At 40.9% G+C, this 22,085-nt stretch overlaps 1 protein-coding gene and 1 non-coding gene across 2 annotated transcripts; one reads left to right on the forward strand and one right to left on the reverse strand.

The window, feature by feature from the left end:
* Positions 1-827: 827 nt before the first annotated feature.
* LOC118422793 (contactin-2-like) lies at positions 828-21,706 on the reverse strand. Its single transcript, XM_035830552.1, has 34 exons — positions 21,690-21,706; positions 20,460-20,621; positions 19,671-19,813; positions 19,282-19,332; positions 18,634-18,781; positions 16,730-16,825; positions 16,004-16,225; positions 15,583-15,703; positions 14,831-15,006; positions 14,336-14,435; positions 13,701-13,870; positions 13,076-13,220; positions 12,550-12,677; positions 12,211-12,383; positions 11,737-11,854; positions 11,036-11,242; positions 10,550-10,690; positions 10,106-10,173; positions 9,147-9,308; positions 8,783-8,858; positions 8,277-8,458; positions 7,825-8,019; positions 7,358-7,463; positions 7,078-7,205; positions 6,916-6,961; positions 6,537-6,637; positions 5,914-6,082; positions 5,390-5,485; positions 4,873-4,995; positions 4,600-4,749; positions 3,690-3,938; positions 3,109-3,444; positions 2,453-2,670; positions 828-1,849 (listed from the first exon to the last, which is right to left on the reverse strand). Exons 2-34 carry the CDS (start codon positions 20,590-20,592, stop codon positions 1,757-1,759), a joined length of 4,770 nt encoding a protein of 1,589 aa, XP_035686445.1. The 5' UTR covers positions 20,593-20,621; positions 21,690-21,706; the 3' UTR covers positions 828-1,756.
* Trnai-gau lies at positions 9,859-9,932 on the forward strand. The gene has a single exon. It is a non-coding gene; the product is annotated as a tRNA-Ile (tRNA).
* Positions 21,707-22,085: the final 379 nt, after the last annotated feature.

A 22,085-nucleotide genomic window follows, 5' to 3' on the forward strand; every position in this document is an offset into this window, starting at 1 on the left:
CTACCGTAGGATCTGCTTGGAGATTGGACACATTTTATAGGTTGTATTGGTCGCTATTGTTGATGTGTGCGTTCGCAGATGGAGGAATGTGATATTTGAATCATAAAGACGGATAGAAAGGAGACATTGAAAACGATCCCCGAAGGTTATGATAATGCGCATCAAACGGGTTTTCTAATCAACAAGGATAGAAACAAATTTGAAAGAAGATTGCACAGAACGACCGTCAAGTTACAGAACGACCGCCAACTTGCCAAAAATTAGCCTTTCCTAGAATGGGGAAATCACGCAAGGCTTGCAAAGTGGTTTGGATTCCTTTGACTGATTTAACTTTGAATCTGACAAATGTGGAGTAGTCAATGTAGTTTCGAAGGCACACAAGAGACAAGGCTGGAACAACAGATAACTATACATCGCAGTTTTAATACGGACAGAAAAATATCACATATATCTCTAATAACATATCCATTTGAGAAGGTTTATGGTGGGTCAGTAATGATGAAACAACTATTACAGAAGAAACCACTCGATGGGAAACAAGGACAGGTTGTTTTCAACCTCTTGAGTGCGAATAAAGCGAGCAGCGTGTAGACAATAATGCAAATGTCATTAAATTGAAACAACGAGCTAATGGACCCATGGGGCAAGGCGACACCTGGCGGTCCGTATGATCTCAGCAGTAGTATGTAGTTGATTCTGCTGCAGAAATATCTCTGGTCGTTAGATGGGGCGTTTGCGCTGTTAAGTACCATACCTAACACAGATTTGACTAATGGAATAACCAATGCAAATACAAACAAAATGTACACACATATACAAAGCCACGCTGATTGTCAAAAAGCATTTTATTCTCCAAATAGGCATGAGCGCATGAAAATGAGTCTTTACAATTGTACAGTTTAACGTACGTTGTCAATATCTACACTATGGCATCTCCGGACTCGTAAATACTACACCATATAACCCCACCATATTATCATTTGAACTTCATGATATATTTGTGTTCAAGAATATGGTATCGCTGTAAAGCACAGCCTAAGTTTATGAATATTGCAACAAATTAAGCAAACGTTAGGCTGACCGCCACCTTAAATCAAGCTAATTAAGGATCGAAATGAAGTCGTAGCCAAAGTCAAAATTAATCACATACCGGTGCCTCTTTATAGAGATTAGACTTATCAACTTGAAATTGCACTGACTAGTCTGTGGGTGATCTAAGTACAATATCATAATCTGACAAACAGTCAGACAGACGTCTAGTCAAAACAAACCGACAACACATGGCAGCGGTGGTGAAGACCGCATCATTGGCACCGAATGATTACGAATTACATGATTAAGTACACTCATTTAATATGGAAAATAGATATTAAAATGAACACTGTATTCTAATATAGTTTGAACACAACTTTTCTACAATATTAATATTAAATGTGAATATATAAACCTAATATTCATAGTAAGCAATAAACCAAGACTAAAACAAGATTTGATATCGTAAAATCAGTGTCATGGGAAGACTTTGATTAACAATTTGTACACTCAAATTCAGTTTATAAGAAATAGTTACCACTATGTACATTGTGATTAAAACAAACAGGTTCCTCTCAGATTCCTCTCAAGTTGCTGTTTTGTCATTGAGGCAAGGAAATCTCTAGGAATTGAACAGAACGCCATAGAATTTCTGCAAATTAAAATCAAACACCCCTGCTGGTCATGACGGCGAGTGACACGCTCTTAAGATACACTTACGAATTTAGACCTGTGATGATAAATGACGATCACGGTCGTCATAGTCGTCACGTGGGTGCAGACTGTAGTCGTCATCGTAGATCGGCATATTTGTGTACTGTGTGTGAAAATAAGGGGAGCAACTGTTACACAGGAGAGAAAAACTGCATCTTCTCTTTTCTCTGTCACTATCATAAAGTTGAACTTGTTGCCACCAAGCACTGTAGGAGCATCTTTATTATATATCTCTAAACGACGCTTACAGCTAGATTTTCAAAGGTTGTATGACAGGCATTTTAATGCTATGTAACCAGCTGCTGTCGCGCCGCGTGTCCACGAAGCTGATGTGTAACGCCGAATGGATGGCGGATATTCTGGCTATAACGTTACAGATAATTTTTCAGATAACACCAGAAAATAGACTTCCAGCGATCACAAGAGAGACACATGTCACATGGAAGGCCATTGAAACAATATAACAATGCATGGACATTCTAGACACGACCTCAAACCTTATTGTTTATCTAGAATGTACAATATCGCCATTTAAAAGCCATATTTTAGATTAGTCTTAGAAACCATGTATACTGTATGACGACCTTTGTATCTATATGCCTCTACTTATCCCGATAGGGCATGAATGTGCAATAAAGGATATAAACTTTTAACTTTTATCTACTTTGATACTTCTACCACATCAGAAGCAAATATAGCTACTCACAGAGCCAGTCTTGGACTTAGTCCCTGCTATCTCGATGATGACGTCACACGAGACGGTGCCCTCCCCGTAGACGGTGCCCTGGCAGGTATAGACGCCTGCGTTCTGCCGGTTCACACCGTTGATATGCAGCAGGTGACACTCCGGTGACTCCGACTCCTGCTGGTACTGAGTGCAGTTCGGCAACTCTCGGCCTTCGTACAGCCATCGTACCTCGTCAGCTACATGGGGACAAGAAGAGACGTCAGTCTGTGTTACACATTCTCCCTAACTCTGAAACTCCATAGCTATAGGACCTCAGAATACTCTATCATTGTGGATATCAGTCATCACACCTCCAACGCCATGATAACAGACAGTTCTGAGTCTAGCAATGGTTGTCTCCATAGATGTTCCCAATTGGCCATCAAGCATAAGAGACATGTATCGTGAATCAGTCAGGCTATGTGTTAAAGTCTACATGTGCCTCTCCTGCTTTTGTGATGTTCCGGGTCGTTTCACTTATTCTATCAAATGATGGCAGACATAGCTCCAATTTGTATTCTGTACATAACGTCACATAGTTAATGGAGATTGCAGTCATTCTTAAATTGTGAGTGACATAGCAATAGTTTCATCGGTTACTTTTACAATCAGAAGCAGATTTAAAAGAGTCTTACCGGGCCCGTAGACCTCAATGATAACAGGCCACCCGTCCTCTGCTGTCACCCTCTGTCCCGACTGAGCCTCGAACGGATGTGGCTCGATAGAAGGAGGAGTGGAGTATAGAGGTTCGGGTACAGATTTAGGAACGGTTGCTGATACAGGTGCAGGTGCTGATACAGGTGCAGGTGCTGATACAGGTGCAGGTGCTGATACAGGTGTGTGCCTTGACACGGGGACAGGTACTGGAGGGGGAGGACCCAACGGTGGACCCAGGGATCCCTGTCGCCGTGATGGCCTAGGTTCAAAGGATGGAGCCGCGAACTGAGGTGTCATGTCTACCGGATCAGCTTCTGTAAAAAAGCACACATCTTTGTTAAATACAGTTCCAAGTTGTCATTTGTAACATATTCTTTGTATGCGTGTGGGTAATAGGTAAATATTAACAGCAATATATGTTATATATATATAAAAAAATATGTCTGAAAGTTCAAGCCACCTGCCAACCCCTGGCTCAATAACAACACAGTTAAAAACCAAACAACCTCCACCATTTCTTAACAGCTCCTAGATTTTGATTAGGGTTTATCGTAATTACCAGCCAGTTGTAGATCCATCTTTTCGATGCTCATCGGTGACTGTTGAGTGGATCCAGATTTCGCGCGACCCCTGTGGTTGTCTACCAGATCTAGATCCATCCTCTCACTGCTTCTTGGCGACTGTTGGCTGGATCCAGATCTAGATTTAGCCCTCTGACTGGCCGGATACGGTGGAAGATCCAGCTCGTAGTCATCAAACCCTTCGTTGGTGTGTTCTCGGGAGCTTTTGGGACTCGTTTCTGTATCGTCTGTAATGCACAAGTTTAATTTATGATGAGACTCGAAATGATAAGAAGTCCTATTCCTAAAAGAACGACAGTCAATCAAAAGAGAGCCAAACATCAACATACAAAAAATGCTTCGTTTTGAAGAGATTGTGAGAAAACAGTCTCAAGGTAACATGGACTACTGAGCGCCACCTTTCTGCAGATGACAAATTCTCGTAACGTTGTCTATAACGTAAAATGCTAAACAAATAGTTGCAAACATTTTAGGCACATGGGAGTTATTATATCATGCCCTACAATACTCCAGTATTAGGTATGAAGGAATGGTTATAGTGTAGGCCATGCGAAAGACACAAGCAACCTGTAGTCACAAAACCGACAGAACACAGAAGCAAGGGTTGGTTATACTTTAACTGCACTGTATTATCAGATAACTTCAACTGACTGATGCAAAGCAACCAGCACTTTTGAAGGCGAAGACCCACCAGTTATAATCTATCCTGGAAAGCATAACATTAGAAGCTAAAGAAAACACCCGCTGCATGCATTTCCATGCAGAACAATATAATGCGACCGCATGCTGAAAAACAAGGTCTGAAATAAAGCAACTGTTAATGATGATCCACATGCTACAGCAGTCTTGTCAGTAGGAATATTGTCTGATTTTTACTGCAGCACCGACCGTAGAATCCACCAGTATCGTCGCCCTGGAAGGCTCTGTTCTGTTGTCCAGAACTAGGTGGTCTTCTGCTAGATTCCTTCTTCCCCTTGACCTCCGCGTATATGTGCTTGTCGGACGATGAAGTTGGAGTCACTACTGACGGCGGGTGCTCTACAAGATGTACATGTTGTGTAATCAAATTATCAACTTTCAAAGTACATTTCAGAAGCCAAAGCCTTGGCACTACACCCATGACATGTTAGAAAGAGGGAGAGCAGAGGTAACCGTACTAACCGTCTTCTGTTGAGGAGCTGACCAGTCGTTGTTTAGACCGCGCACGGGGGCCGGTTGGGTCCAGTTCCATGGAGTAGTGACTATTGTTCAAGTCTTCATACTTCATCTTCGTCTCAAGAGCATCTGTTGTTCATGAATGGTGGAATGTACGCTTTTAGATGCTTGTTGATTGTGTTGATAAGTCATGAAAATGATACATTCACGAGTAGCTGCAGGTGATAATTGTGCTACAGTTCATACCCATTAAACAATACCATCTACATAACAAGGTTTTCTATTCACAGCCAAGATATAATCACAGCCGACTTTCCAATGACCATCTGTCATCTTCCTCATGGAAATACTGACCAGTTCTATTTCGCACTGCAGCCTAGGTGTCGCTTTTTACGATGCGGTCCCAAACGGAAAGTATTGCCTTCCAAACTACAAATAATGACAGGTTTTGTTTGTTGTGTTACCTACTTCCATGAACGTACATACAATGAAGATAAGTCAGTAGCTATAGACTAGGACCCACCGTGTATACTGATGCTGTCGCCCTCTGACCCGGAAGGCGTCTTCAGCGGCATGGAACTGAACACCCCGTTCTCCACGCTTGAGCTGATGGACGGTGCTGAGGTGATGACATGAAAATAGTTAATACCAGAAGGGCTACACTTGCAAGCAAACAGTATAGTAGTCAGTAATTATACCTTAACTTGATCTAGCTTAACTCCTGCCGAAGAAGAAGAAGCGGAGCACCAAGAATATGTGTCGAATTTCCATCCGCAATACCAGTATATCTGCTTGACATACTAACTGTTTGTGAGCACTGTATATTTATCACATTATTGTAGTTCAAAAAAGTGTTTCTTTCGAAAATCGTGTTAACTACTATCACATGAGATAATTATATCACATTATCTAACTAGTAGCTATCTGTCTCTTACTAGTAAAATAATGGGATAAAGTCTTGTTTGTGGTGTGGAAAGTAAAATTTTATACAAAATTACAAAGACAATACATAGAGCGAACGATAAGAACGAAATGCTGATGTTTTACTTTTCCTCTCCAGCTGATCGGCTAGACTAGAGTCCTGTTTCCGTACGGCATCACAGTAGTGGAAGAAGGCTTGGTCGGGGCGGGACGGCAGCACGGTCAGCAGCTTCTCGTGCGCTTCTTCTGGCTTCTTAGGGCTCCGGATCTGTCCCGCCATGCTCTTCGGGAGGACCTGGAGGATGAGTTGTTGTTCCGTCGATGAAGGTTAAACATCCAGGTAATAAGATACACCAAATAGCAGTTAGTGATCAATTAAAAGATATAACTTATCTAAGATATAAAATTTGCTCTTAAACAGATCTGCTTAGTGTCACTGACGAATTATAACAAAAATGAATGCTATCTGGAATGTCTGACCGTTTCCAGTATCATATCCCGTTGCTTGAGTAAAATGCTATTTGCCGGCTGAATTTTGTTGTTGACAGATTCTGTTTATCTCTCATTCTATGAAGCGTGCCGAAAAGAGTCCTTCGTGGATAATATAAGTCTAGTTCTTGTTCGGGGACAATTTGTCTTTGTGTCATTCATCTGGTGATCGGTTATCTACCACAAATGACTAATATATAACACTAAGAAGTCTTTAAGATCATTATTCTACGTTATCTAAGGAAGAAAGAACCACAAACCTCCTTCTGGACCAGATGGGTTATGACTGGTTCCGGATCTACCGTCTTTACAAGGTTGGGTTTGTGACGAAGGAGCTGCTTTTTATGAGCGTGCGTCATTCCTGAATGGAAAAAGATAAAAAGTTCATATTGCTTTTGTATTTGAATATTTCCTGGTACATGTAACTATGTAGTAACATTTGTAGATAATGCATTTCATTAAAAAAATTAAAGAGGAATGAAATATGTACTTTTAAACGAGTGCTATAAACGCACGTACGATTAATGAGTGTATTAATGAGTAAATACGCCTCATCAAAGGTGCCGATGAACAGATGAACTAATGCAGTAATGACCTGTGAAATACATACTAAAAACACGAAGTGTTCTAAGAACTCACTGTTGGTCGACATGTTATCCAGTGATATTTCTGCAGGTTTCTGCTTCTGCAAAAATAGAAGCGAAAAGTGAGGGTTTTGTCTCTATGATAAAAAAGGAATCCATTGGAAAGGCGGTTCAAACTGTCTTAGTACTATTGAAGAAAATATGAGAGTACTAGTACCTTGCTTGTTTTCAGCTTGGTGGGCCGCACGTTTTTGTACCAGTAGCACCCCAGACAGCAGCACAGCAGCGCCAGGAGGATCAGGAGAGCCAGGAACACCCAGAGGAGCGTCGGCAGCCACGGTTGGTCTTTGATGAGGAGAGGGCAAATATCAGAATTCAAAATTCATTTTATTTCTAAATTTGCTATGTGCAATATCTGACTTCATTGTTGAAAACAAATGGAAAGTAATCGAACGGGAACTATGGAAAACACTTCGGAAGTTTTGAAAAGTACTTACTTAGTAGGCCCCCGGCCGCCGCTCTGGACTGTGCGGCGTTTGCTAACGTTGTACCTGACACCTCTCTACTATAGTCACCCCTGCCTCCGTCTGTACGGGCTCGGACCTGCACGGAAATTATTAACACATTAAAATGGTATACATGTAGATTAACCTACAAGAGTAGTGGGTCAATTGTTGAACATGCCCTTAAACTTGTTAACAAACACCTACATACAAAAAACACAAAGATTGATCCTCAACTTCTCAACTTACACACATAGGGACTTAACACACACACAGGGAAAGATAGAGAGAGAGAGACAGCCAGCGAGACATAGAGAAAGAGACATACAGCGACAAACAGAGAGAGACAGAAAGATATACAGACAGACAGACAGATAGATACAAATAAACAAACAAGTAAACACGCAAATAGTCGACCTAGAAACATAACTTTCTGATTGAACACATTAAGATGGTCCTACCGAAAACCGGTACTGCTGATTCGGAGCGAGACCGGTCACGACGCCATAGTGGGGCCCGGCTTCGGCTCTTCGTACCCGAACGTGTGGGTCGTCGGGATTCCGTCGGTACCTCCTCGGCTCCTCGTCGGCAGGGATGGGCCAGAGGTACGGGTTGAGCGGTTCTAGTTCGGTATAGCGGACTGGTCTGACACGAGCCTGTTATGGATGGAGAACACTTCAGTGGGGTGTACAAATAACTTACAGCTACCAGACCAGGCGATGCCATTGGAACATGTACCTGTAGGTCTAAATATATAATTCGACTCGTGCAATCCATTCCATTGTCCAACGATCGCACTGCTACCTCATTGCGACCTATATTAGATTTGTGTTATACTTCATAGTATCATGCAAAATGGTCGCTGCCCCAGTGGAATGAGTCATACCAATGAGGACAACCTTCTTGCTCATACCTGCTCAATCGGCACGACCTGGTAGTTGACGGGGTCGTACGAACTGTTGGCTCTCTCGTTAGATTTCCAGTACCGTATGACGTAATACAGCAGGTTGCCCCGGTACTGTGGTGGTCCGAAGGAAAGCGTGGCGTTTGAGTGAGAGGTGTACAGAACCTGGACCGCGTTTATCCTACCTGGAGCTGTAAAGACGAAGGAGTATCTCAATAGATTATCAGTTGCTAGTTCTTGGTAAATTAGACAGGGGAAGACCACATGTAGTCCAGCTTGGTCTTTGCCTTAACCCAGTGCTTTCTATTCAGATTTTATGAAATTGTGCCTTGTAATTCAACATGTGTGAAACAAACACACAAAATATAGATGACTTCGAACATTAATGTGGTACCCAGTATGCAAAATTTACCTAAGAAGAGGACAAAGAATGTAGTTCGGTAAAATATACATTATAAACTATGATAAAGAAATTAAAACTCCCGACAATGACAGCACAACTATTGTATACTTACGCCCTCCTGAGGAGTAAACTGTGACCTGATCACTCTCCGGACCATTGCCGAGGTCATTAAAGGCCTGAACTTTGACCTGTAGAAAAACGTTTTCATGTATCATCAATGCAGATTTGTAGAGTGTATCTTCGCCCCCTTTTTCCAAATAGTAATGTTTTATTGTTGTTCAGGTGTATTTGCCTCGTGCCATTATACATTCTATAATAACAGCATAACTTGCAGCAGTCGCGAGATTGACTGTAAAACGATTTTCTTGCTAGTATACAACTCCTTTTTTATGAACCATTACAACTGTTAAAGGTCTTTCGACATAACAGAAAACTTGTGATTACTCAGAAAATATATATATAAGATGTATACGTACGTCATACGGTACGTAGTACTGGGTAGGACCGTGCACAAATGACGCCAGCGCGACGCTCTCATTCCTCTTGATCTCCTGAGTCCCCCATGTACTGGTGCCCCTCCTCCGGAACATCACCCTGTACCCAAACCCCGGGCCTCCGTAGTCTCTCATCTCAAAGGGCTGGCAGGAGAGGAAAAAGATGATGATGATGATTTATTGCGCAACAATTGCATCAGTGGTAATGTATGGCAATGTATAGATAACAGAAGTTACAGTCTAATACTACGCATATACATTATATTACAACAAATTCAGTTACTACAATAATAGTGGATTATATCGAGTGGAATCTACGGTAGGTAACTATTACATGCATCATACTGAGTATTTCTATGCTACTTTGCGACATTACATTTGTCAAAAATCATTTAGAAACGGTTCAGTTCCTTTCTTGCGTGGCATTATAAATGTATTGACCTAGGTGGATAGATATGGAATTATGACATGATAAAAGTACATTGAAGGTGTCACCACTTATGTGTGGTAGAGATCAATAGATAGATAGGACATACTAGTATACTAGTATTTTTGTACTAGTATTTCAAAAAGAGCACGCAAAGCAATATCCTGTAGTTACCTCCTAATGCTAAATTAGAATTCATAATTTTGAATAAGTAAATATGAAATAAAACAAAGAAGGCAACATGTCATAAAGTCTTCTCAGCCATCTGGCCGGTTAGCTCAGTTGGTTAGAGCGTCGTGCTGATAACGCGAAGGTCGCGGGTTCGACCCCCGTGCTGGCCAATAATAGTTTTTACAGTCTCTACAGTTAGGACAGGGGTTTGGATGAGAACAGTATTTTTCTTTATTTCAGAGTATGCTGTAAATCTACATGCAATTGCATATTTTAAAGAGGCTTGGAAGAAAGTTCCCGTTGTAACAAAGTAGCGCTAGCGGTCCGTGACTGGTTGACTTACCTTCCATGTGATAAGTAAGTCCTCACGGTTTCCACCACCTCCGCCTACAACTGGTTTCTTTGTTGGAGCTGATGAAAAATCATATCATTATTCACAACAGGAAGCTAGAATATTAATATAGAGACAGTGTCAGCTTTCGTAAGTTTTAGTAAAAGTCTACATTTTAAAGATGCACTGATTGTCCTCTGGAGAGCTGGATACATTATCAAAAGAACCGGTTTTCTCAACATTCCCTTGATAGGAATTGTCTTATATGTTTATTAATCTATTTATGTATTCGATCTTAACAAGACAAAACAGGTCACACGGCACCTCTACAAGTTATGTGTTACATGCGAACGAATTGCAAAAGTGGTCTGCAATATGATAAGGCCTTACAATACCTATAAACAAGGATTTATGCATTTACTAGCAAAACAAACATCTATAGATAAAGAGACTTACGTGCAGGTAGAGTACGGACCTCTCCCGTCGGGATGCTGGGGTCACCCAGGCCGTAAGGGTTCAGCTCTATGACCCGGAACTTGTACAGCGTGTTGGAACTCAGACCGGAAATGTTGACTGACTTCGTGCCTGACGGGAGTGCTAGTGAAAAATGCATTCATCGGATGTGATTATAGTACAGTATGTGTTATATTGAAATTTGCCAACGTCGAATCGTCTGAAAACTTCAACTATTGCAGTTCTGAGGTAATCTTAGGTATCTTTGGGTGGTTCAATTCTGGGAAGGACATCTCGGTTGGGAGTGCACTTGTCGTTCGGAAGGGACGTAAAATGGACTCCCGTTTTCGAAGAAGTGCCTTGAACACGTAAAATGGAAAGGATAGTAACCCCTCTTTGTAAAAATTAGACCCAGCTGAAACAGCACCGTGTGCCCGGCTTGGCAGCTATTAACCAATGGCGAAGCAATTCTTAGAAGGGAAATCGTACCTCTAGTTGTTCTCAGGCCGCTCACAGACCCACGCTTGACCTGTTCCCATACTTCTTGTGCAAGAGGATCCTTTGGCTCCGGGATCGCAACACCTTCGATGAGGTACTCTACTGCCGAGGCGCCTTGCGGAACTGGTAACCACTGCAACTCCACCCAGTTCGAACCCATCCCCCCAGTCTTTACACCGAGCGGAGCTCCACGGGGCCCTGTGGACAAATGGTGATACATGTGCATCTCAATAAATTGATGAGTATTACGTAACAACTATTTTGATAGTTGCTATGTAACGCTCAAAATACGTAAAAGAACCGTCGGCTTCTAAATACCAAGGTTGTACCGTTTCATCTTTTTGCATCGTTACCCGGATGCTGTCACCTACTAGCTTGCTATCCAGATCAAATATACATTTATGCGTCGAGCCTCTTGCAGAGAGGACAAAACTGACTCGGCAACTATTGTAGGTTTGAATACCAGTTTGCAAGGAAGACAGATGATAACGTCGGAAAAATTGGAACGTAAGCAGTCAATTTTACCTGTACAATGAACCTGTAAATACTGTACGTATATACGTATATAGCGTACCTCTTATCTGTCACCCCATTATTTGACAATGAGCTTAAGTACCTAAAGATCACTTTCAATTTCTTTCTCAACGAACAGAAATGGGGCCGGGGGAGTAATCGAACGCCTGCTAGCTTACCTTGGACAGTGACGCTACAGGACGCCTGCACAGTGAGACCACCTGATTCAGCTGAGCAGGTGTAGGTCCCGGACAGACTGGGGGCCGCGTTCTTAATGATCAGGTCACCATTTGAGCCCTGTTGCAAGGGAAAACAGATGAACAAAGTAATGTTTTGTAATGTATACATGTAAGAAGCAACCGCTTACTTATTTTGTAAGCAGGGGGCTTTGGAAGATCTGAATCCAGTGGTTAAGTCAAAATTAACAATATTGGTTTATGCATTTGTGAACCTACATCACGCATTCCCCCAACACTGCAATCACGTAAAATGCATGTTACAAAAAAAAGAATACATCTTAACACAGTTGCTTTATATGTAAATCATGACGACCGAAAAAAAGCGATACCTTTACTTTCGGGCTACATGTATATTTTCAAATACCATATATTCCCTAGATCTTCTGGAAAAGCGAACAACATCGATATGCTCACCCTCTCATAGTACTGGGTGCTGGCGTTAACGCTGACTTCCAGTCTTCTGCCATTGACCATCCACTTGTAGGTGACGTCCAAACGTCTGTCTGTGCGCGCTGTGCACCGCAGAGTCTTCAGTCCTCCGGTATCAATGGTTGTATCTGAGGGGCTTGTCGTTATGACCGTGGCATCTGGAGTGAAGCGAGCATAGAAAGAAGTCGTAGGTATTGACTGTGGTAAATCAGGTGAGCCAAACAAACTTTTGAATTGTCCTTTCTGCTTCTGAATCAGTGTTCTCATAGGCTGCCAATTCATAAAATTACAAACTCGAAATTTGACGTATTTGCATGAACGTACCGACGACCCTGACTTCCCCCGTGGAACTTGCCGACCCCAGATCGTTGATGACGGACACTGTGTACAACCCGGCATCGTTGATGGATACGTCATTGATCTCAAGGTACCCTTGGCTGGTTATGTTATATCTGAAAAACAAAGCACACATGATGCATTGTGTTACCTTAAACAATAGCTTAGAGGTATTGAATATTGCTCTAGAAACCTAAAAAAAAATAGATAACATGAGATGAGGTCCTATTTCGGTTACAGAAGGTCCTGAATGACAGCTCATTTTTTGACAATCATTGTCACATTACATGAAATTTAATATTACAAACGATTTTTCTCTAAAAAAAATCTCTATTGTCGTGCGTATAAGCCTTAGTACTCCATATATGAAATACAAAGTGTAATATGTTGGCAAATGTTCTCAATATGAGCTTTTCTTGTCTTCCTGACGTTGTCTTTTCTCCATTTCTCAAATGTGACCACTAATGCTTTGTTTAAAAACATATAAATCGTGCGTATTGCAGACTCTACTCACTTGCCGCCTTGTTGTAAGCTCGAGGTGCTTTTCTTCCACTGGATGGTAGGGGTGGGTGCGGCCCGTGCGCTGTACCGTAACACGGCTTTACCTCCCTCCACTGCCAGCACGCTGGTTACTGGGGAGAAGAATCTCGGCCGCACGTCTGTAAAAATGGGCCGGTACATGTAAATGGACAACACGTTCTTTATCTTATTTATTGAGATATACCCTATTGGGGAAGGATTGACATAACAGGTGACTATAACTTTCACGATGCCAACCAAGAGACCAAAAAACTGTAAGGTTTGATCCACTCACACCAGGAAGGACCAATACTCTTTTCGATAAGTGCGGTGGGCTCGAGATGTGGCTTTATATCCGATCCAAGAAAATGCCCGGTACTGATTTTCACCTGAATCGGGTGAGGGAATAGATGCCTTTCCGAAGGGCGCAACACCGGGTTTGAGGATTCTTTAATACCCAGAAACTTCAGATTCTTTTTAGTAAAAAAAACGTAGCCACAGGACTACCTTACCCACATCATTAGATATAATTACATGTATTGATAGTGTTGCATTTTACTCTCGTGCGAGTTATAAGCATCGCATTAAAGAAATGCTAATGATTTAAACAGTTAATTTACCGCTGACAGACAGCTCGGCAGAGACCTGTGCGGACCCGTACTCGTTCTCCACGTGACACTGGTACCGACCATGGTCAGACTCGCGGATGTTGTTGATGGTCAGGGTAGTCGCCCCGACCTTGATGCGGATGTCACTGGTGATCGCTTCGTCGTCAGCAAACCACGAGTATCTAGTAAGAATAAAGAAGGTACCGTATCAAGCATCAGATTTTGCACATGCATAATAAATTGAAATGTAGATGCCTGTAGTGTCATAGACGTTAATAAAATCAACAATGGACATTGAATTTTTTTTGTGTTGATGTGTGTCCTTAGTTATCTAAAACACTGTCCATAGAGTGTCAGGAAGGAAGTCAGTGAATGGAAAGATGATCGCAAAGGCCAGACTTGTCGGAATGCACATGGCAGGAAGTAGAGATCAAAGGTGGTACAGCTAGTCGTACAAATTTAAAATTTTCTGTGATTTCGTAATCATATATTTTACCTACATTAGTTACTCTCACCATAGAGTGACAAGAAGTAATTATCGGACTCATGTAATGTTACGATGACCTTTTACTGAACACTTACTGAACAAGACAGACGATGAACTCTAAATATTTCACTGATTTATGAGATGCACGAAATCTTGTTACCTTAGAGGTTGAGTTCCCCGCACCGGTGGACATTGAAACCGCACAGTTTCTCCATTCCCCCTCGACTCTGGCGGAATAAAACCTAAAAACTCAGGAGGTGCTGAAAAAAATGGAAAAAACCCTTGAGTATCCATATCTGTAACTTTTGAACAATCTCGTCGTTATTCTTTAACATGAGACGATATTAAAAACGTGAAAAAAGACGATATACCTGTAACACTGTATATTTTGCAAACCGGTATGTTATAACGTTATAGATTAGATTAGATGGTTTATTGCACAACAATTGCATCAGTGACAGTATATGGCAATGTATACATAGCAGAAGATACAGTCTAATACTAAAAATGCACGTTGTATTATAAAAATTTCAGTTACTACAATACCAGTGGACTATATCGAGTGGAATCTACGGTAGGTAATAAAGGGAACTATTACATCCATCGGCATGATTGCAGTGCATAACATAACAGAACAACATTTTCCGCCACTTACAGTTCAAAATGATGCTAGCCTCGTCGCTGACTGATCCCAGACTGTTCCTGGCAGTACATCTGTAGGTTCCTGCGTCTTCTTGTTGAACGTCAGTAATGACCAGTTTGGAGTTGGAAGGTCTGGCCTTCGGGGGGAGGGGGGCGTCTAGTCTCTCCCAGGATATGGTCGGAACCGGTCTGGGAATACGGCGTAATGTCAGGCAGGCGGAAAATGTGATATAGAAATTTAGATTTAAGCAACTCTACCTCCCATGATTGCTACGTTTCGATTTTTGCAAGAAACAAACATAAGAATGTTACTTTGACGTATCAAAACATGTAGGGGACATTTTATCAAGCTTTACAACATGTGTTCAGAAATGCCTCTAAAACGAAAGTTCGCAATGTTTTCTGCATGTGGTTTGTTGTAAAACAAAGATCAGCTACCTAATACAAAGGCAGAATCAGATCCTGCATGAGGTTGAGAAAGGACTTATTCAAGTCAATTATGTTTTTGTTAATCATTATTCATATTCAACTTCTGCATACGAAACCCAGATAATGGTTTTGATATTTCATATTGACCTCTGCTCTCCCGTTCACTTTAAGTTACCCCTGTTGATTTTGTTACTTTTTCTAATCACAAATTCTATAGGTTTTGTTGCTTATTTTATTGTATATGAATTGTTACGGACTCCAGAAAGAATAGTGGTACAATATATCAATAATGGAGATCCAAATAAAACCAACCAACCAACAAACAAAATGTTTTACCTTCCGGTTGCGAAACATTCTATGGTAACAGAAGATTGCTCGTCTTCCTCCGCAGTCGGGTTCCGTACAACCGTGACGTCCTCCACTCGGAAGGCCATGGAGGGCTGGGTGTCAAACAGATCTGGAGAACATAGAGATAGATGTACCTTTATGCTTTCAACATTACAAGAATTGTCTGACACCTTTCTTGTTAAAACCATTAAGATATCAAAGGCATATGATTTAATATCTAGACATATGCATTGTGACTAGTATAAAATTTGCCTGAAACATTCCTAGCTTTGAACATTGTGCACGCTTTGAACGCATTACATTCATAGAGTTAAACACTGTGGCTAATGATATCTGAGAAATTGAAAATCTTAAATCGTATTGAGATGCATTCGTTGAGAATTGAATGTTTTTATAACGCTCAACATACTTTGCTGGTTGTTGACCGTGACGACGGTGGGAGGACTGAACTGATCCTGGGTGTTCCCGTTAGAGTTGGAGTTCGGGGCGGCGCTTGTCGCACGACATTGGTACGACCCGGCATCAGACTCCCGGACAGACGCGATGTACAGGTCACCGTTCAGGTCAGATATGTGCACACGGTGGTCCGGAATGACGAAGTTGTTATCTTTGTACCAGCTGTACCTCAAGGCTGAACATAAAATGTACTGGTCATTCTATCACTTTCGCAGGCGATTCTTGATATGGCTAGTAAAGGAGTGACAAGTCCTTTCAGAGCTGGGCAGAAAGTCGGCGGCCATGTATATGAGGGAACTTGAGGCGTAAGCCTTAAGCGTCCAACCTCTCCACGTAAAAGAACCTAATACACTGACCGAGAAGAGTGGGGGTGATTGTGATTGTGATTTTTTGTGATTGTTTCAAAAAAACACGAGCCGCAGCTAAGCCACATTGCACTGCCACTAACTACCTAAAAAAGCACAATCGTCAACTCAGTTGAGGGTAGCTGCTTTACGCATCTTGGACAAGTTGTCTCTAGCTTTTCTACTTAAGTAAGATAAGACTACAGAGTGGATTTCATATGATAGAATCTGAATCTGTCACTTAGCACTGCTGTCATGTACTGGTAAAGCAATTTGCTTTCCAGTGTGTGGAAGTGTCTTGTTTAAACATTACTTCACAATATAACCGCACAAACCTGGATGAGCAGTGGGAGGGTTACAGGTCACTGTCAGCAGACTGCCTTCGTTTACTGTCTTCGGGTCGCGTCGAGATCTGTCCCATTCTCCAATAACTGTGGACAAATGCAAAAGCGGATATTAGGCTCTTTATCTACAAGTAAAAACTGTGGTAATAATTTATTTAATCATATCAACGGGTTTAGATAGAACAAAACTAGTTGTTGATAACGATTTTACGAGTCTCTGGTATAGCACAAGTAGAACTAGAGTTCCACGAACACATACCTTTGCCAAATAAACCAGGTTTGTTATGTAGAATGATGTCTGTAGACATAAATGTGTTACTCATTACATTTTATTTTATATGCCCGGAGTTGGTTCATAACATTTCGCCATTGCTTATACAAATTAGATCCCTATTTACATAATGATATTAAATTGTATCAAGCATCACTTAAGCTATCAGCATACCAAAAATCATGATGATCCTGTCATCCCTTTTTGACTTATTCTCTTTCAAAGTAGGAAACTAAACCGGCTCCTGCAGTTCAAGAAAAGATGTTACCGGACCCAAACATACACCTCTTACTCTCTGCCATCTTTCTCAGTTCCATATGTGTCAAGTTTGAAAGTCCTATCACGGAATGCAGTGGATTTATCAACTTTCCGCATTAATTATGCAAATTGTTAATTTATGTAATTATTATCTCATTGTGTAAGTTGTTACTTAGGATATCTACATACCAAAAATCATGACGATCCGTCAACATGTTCATATTTTGCCATTAATTATGCAAATGAGATCATCATCTGCATAATTAATATATATAAATATTTCTTTCTTTCTCAGCTACAAATGTGACAAGTTTGAAAGTCCTATAAAGGAATGCAGTGGATTTACAAACTTTCCTCATTAATTATGCAAATTAGCTGTTGATTTGCATAATTTGAATTCCATCATGTAAGTCTTCCCATTGGCTATCTACATACCAAAAATCATGACGATCCGTCAACACGTTTATATTTTCTCATTAATTATGCAAATGAGGTCGTCATTTGCATAATTAATATGGATTGATTTTTCTCTCTTTCTCATCTATATATGTGACAAGTTTGAAAGTCCTATCATGAAATGCAGCGGATTTATAAACTTTCCTCATTAATTATGCAAATTAGTTGCTGATTTGCATAATTTGTATTTCATAATGTACATTACTTGGGCTATCTACATACTAAAAATCGTGACGATCCATCAACACGTTCTCGAGTTATTCTCGTCCAAAGTTTGAAAGGAAATCGGCGACTGCAGTTCCAAACAAGCCGCTAGGGGGTCTAAACTTATAGTACTTACTCTCTGCCCCAAGGGCTATCTACCACTCAAAAGTCATAACCACAGCATGTCCAGAACACGAGATATCAAAAATTGAGATTCTGCTGCAGTACCGTAGCAAGCCGCCAGAAGGCCCATTATCGAACTTGACCTTCGTTTTCCCGAACCCTACCCACCTACCAAATATTATCGGGATTCATCCAAGACTTCTTGAGTTATGCTGTTAACACACACACACAGACTCACAAGCCTAAAACATAACCTTAGCCATTCTGGCAAAGGTAATGAACAATTGGCGAGTTAGCGTTATATTGGATTGTTCTAGATCTATCGTTAACAGTCGGAGTCACTAAACAGCATAGACACAACATTCTCCTATGCAAAGCCACCCATATGCTACAAGGACTATACGTAGGAGAATGGTGCAAAACAACACCATATTAGGCATACAAAACTCAATTTGATATGCAGAGGCTATAATATAAGATCGGCCTTGCTCAGCACTATCGCCGTCCTAATAATCCACTGCGTCCTAGAGAGTAGGTGCTATCCAATGGCTAACAGTTAACAACTTTGCATGTAACAACTTACATGCAAACTTGAGTGTGGCTGTCCTGCTGATTTCCTTCCCTACAGAGTTGATAGCGGTGCACCTGTAGCTGCCGATATCTGTCGTGTTACTGGGGTTCATTATGGTCAGGTTACCGCCAACAATGGAGTATCTCTCACCAACTTGCACCTGTGGTTATACAACACACGTCACACGGGTAGACAAAGAAAGCAGTGTCACTTCAGGGTCCTGTATTTCACCACGAACAGTATAATCATTTGCTACACACCCCATAAGCAAAGTCTTTCTTGAGCAAACATTTGTTGTATGTATAATGTTTGAACCCACTGCCCCTGCCAGCCATGCTTTCATACACCTCCAAGTGCCGTGATGCAACAGCATACAACAGAAATTTACTTGCTTTTGGTGCTTTAAGTAAAGCTCGTTTTATCATGACAGTGTCACGTCTACACTAGTGGGACACTTCCTTGACGTGTCAGTCACTGTCAATGAACCTGCGTCCCTTCGAAGCCATGCCACTATCAGATTCTAAAGTACTTCTACGTAAGAGGCAAAGCGCTCCGCTTCAGTTACCATGCATATGCATAACCAACGTTACGCTTCATCTCAAGAACACGAGAAACAGCAGTGCAGAAAGTTAAACGAGCATTCTTTAACACATTTCATACTTTCATTGGATTCTGCAAGGTGCCTGGCTCAATTAGATGCTGTTCCTCAGCCTGAAAGATGATGGTTGCATTATAACACAAAGTTATTTTGTTTTAGGCAACAATGTTGTGAAATAGGAATAGAATTTTTTTTGCTTTGTTGACGTGACAAGGTTTGAGCGACTTGAAAGTTGTTCAGAAGGCCCAGCTTTTCCTGCTGTTGATAGAAAAGAAGTTGTGCGTTGTGCAGGTATTTTACTACTGTAGAGATAGATAATAAATTTACTTTAATCTAGCAGCAAATAAACACACAAACAGATTATACAGATTATTTTGGAAAAAAAAGGACATTACGTCACAAAGTTTTTTACGATAAATGCATATTCTATAGACTCAGCAACGTCACTCACCGGAACCCTGTCCCGCTCCCACTCGTAAGTTGGTTCAGGATTGCCGATTGCCGCACACTGCATGACGGCGTACTTCCTCTCCCCTGCAGGGTCGTACACCACGTCCTTCGGCTCATGGATTATCAACGGCTCCTGCTGGGGGACTGGCGTGGTGGCAAACATGGTATTTATGACTACCTTCTCGGCCGTTATAGTTATCCAGAAAGAACCTATAATCACTCCACACTAAATCATTCTTGGTGGGAATACCAGCAACTTTTATTGACTGGTATAAAACATAACAAGTACGAGAACGTTTACAAACTATTTTATTTATCTATCTTCAGTAGCGATTTGTCATCAATATGTTTAAAATGGTATTTATTTGCAGCGTCGAGTAGAGGATTCATCAATATGTTTAAAATTATATTTATTTGTAGCGTCGAGTAGGGGATTCATCAATATGTTTAAAACGGTGTTTATTTTCAGCGTCGAATTGTGTATTCATCGATATGTTTAAGAACACGACAAACGGGTAATATTCAAAGGATAGGATTCTGTAGTACAATTCGCCAGTTTTTTAATGCAAAGCGTATTGCAAACAGTTGTATTTACTCGTTTTGACATGTTGCTGTTCTTGAATATCAATATATGTTACATTTCCTATTGTTGAAAATCATACTGTACATATGCTTATTTGCATTTTCATTACTTTGATCTATTAAAGCTTTCATGGGAACATAGGTTGTATTTACTGTGCATTTGAATCCAATATTGTGAGGTTATTGTATTTTCATTTTTCTTTCTTACCGTTTTCGGCGATTATTTGGCTTCTGGGATCCAGATAGGGGTTCTGTCCTCCGATCTGTCCACAGGTCAGTGTGACGTAAGACAAGATGGCGGCGACGCTCAGCAAATGCAACAATGGTAGCCGGACTGCCATAATCTTTCTCTTGCTACTACAAATTATACCTGTAAAACAACATATATACGATTTATTCTTTAAAATCCCTATCGTAACGTAAAGGTACTATGCTAAATAATGTTTTTGGGCAACAAAGATAGCTTAGTTACGTTTACCGCAGGACAAAGGATATTTATAGCCACTTTGTATCTTGACGATATTCAAAGACCGCCTGAAGCACCATAGAACATGTGTTGCATTGTGCCTTCTAGACATGTATGCTTCAATAATTTTGTACACATTACCGTTGCGAAGCACACGAGTTCCATGTACATGTATTATACAAGAAAAATCACGGTAAGAAAATTGTGGAAAGACTCGTGACATGATGTAAAGATAGATCCTTACTTCGCACATCTTTCAACATACAGTGAGATTCCCCAGGTGTATGATTGTACTATTTACTACTAGATAAGGATCTTTACTTGGGGGAGTGTTGCATATGAGTCACAGGTCATGTAATCGCAGGGGTCAGGCTCGGTCAATTTTTCTGATGCTTTGACAGAGTATCAGACGATTCCACCCGTCATTGTTCAACAATTACAGAGTATTATCTACTAAAGTGAAAAAAATACCTCCATGATCTTGGAAATGCCCGGTGTTACTAATTTTTAAATAGAATGCGGAAAATTTTAATTCCCTATACTTTTGTGGCATGTCGCGACTTATCTGCCTTTTGTAAAGAAAATAGAATAGCGAGTCACAATAAAACATTCTCTGTATTTCCATAAATCAAATAGCACACTCATAGTGCAAAACTATTTTGACAACAGGCTTTACGGTTTTCTAATTTACGCGGCCGGTCAACAAAAGAATCAAAGATAGCATTTAACGTTTAATGCTTCTGTCCTACACAAAAATACTAGTAATTGAAAATTCTCGAAACTTACGCTGTCTGTCAAATGATACAGTTACTAAAATAATTACTTGACGTGTGCAAGAAATTGTGGCAAAAGGACGAACACAAGAGCACGAAGTACAGAAGGCCTCCCTATCGTTGCCAATGTCTATCTTTATACCCAAGTTGGCCCAAAATAATGTAAATGTGTTCAGTACTATAATTCTCCCACCCTTACCACTCAATTCCAGATGTCGGCGTCACCAATACATCGTGGCCACAGCTGTTTAGACCAGAAAGACGGCGAAATGTGTTTGTAAACGCGTTAAACAATGACTAATACTCTGCTTGTGAGTTACAGACCTTCGTCCATACTTTCTTCTTGTTTGGGTTTTGTGACCTGAAAAGAGATTACTGACACAAAGAATCCTCATCATGATGAAATCATGCGAAAGTAAGGTGGCGAATGTTGCTGGTGGTGATAGAATACTGGACGACTGAAACAAATTTTGAACTGATTTTAATCGACTTGACTTTACTTCATACGTGTGCACTACAACATTATTATAACAGCTACGTCTGTAGCTGTAGGTATATCAAACATTTCCCCAAAAGTGTCGGTTTAAACCTCGTG

Source organism: Branchiostoma floridae, chromosome 9 (genome assembly GCF_000003815.2).
Source record: "Branchiostoma floridae strain S238N-H82 chromosome 9, Bfl_VNyyK, whole genome shotgun sequence".
Classification (NCBI taxonomy): Eukaryota; Metazoa; Chordata; class Leptocardii; order Amphioxiformes; family Branchiostomatidae; genus Branchiostoma; species Branchiostoma floridae.

Coding starts and splice junctions, on each gene's coding strand:
- LOC118422793 (XM_035830552.1), bottom strand. CDS start 20,592: ATGGCAGTCCGGCTACCATTGTTGCATTTGCTGAGCGTCGCCGCCATC. Junction 18,782..19,281: donor CCTTGCAGAATCCAATGAAA/GTATGAAATGTG, acceptor GTATAACCACAG/GTGCAAGTTGGTGAGAGATA. Junction 2,671..3,108: donor CATTGAGGTCTACGGGCCCG/GTAAGACTCTTT, acceptor GTCCCCATGTAG/CTGACGAGGTACGATGGCTG.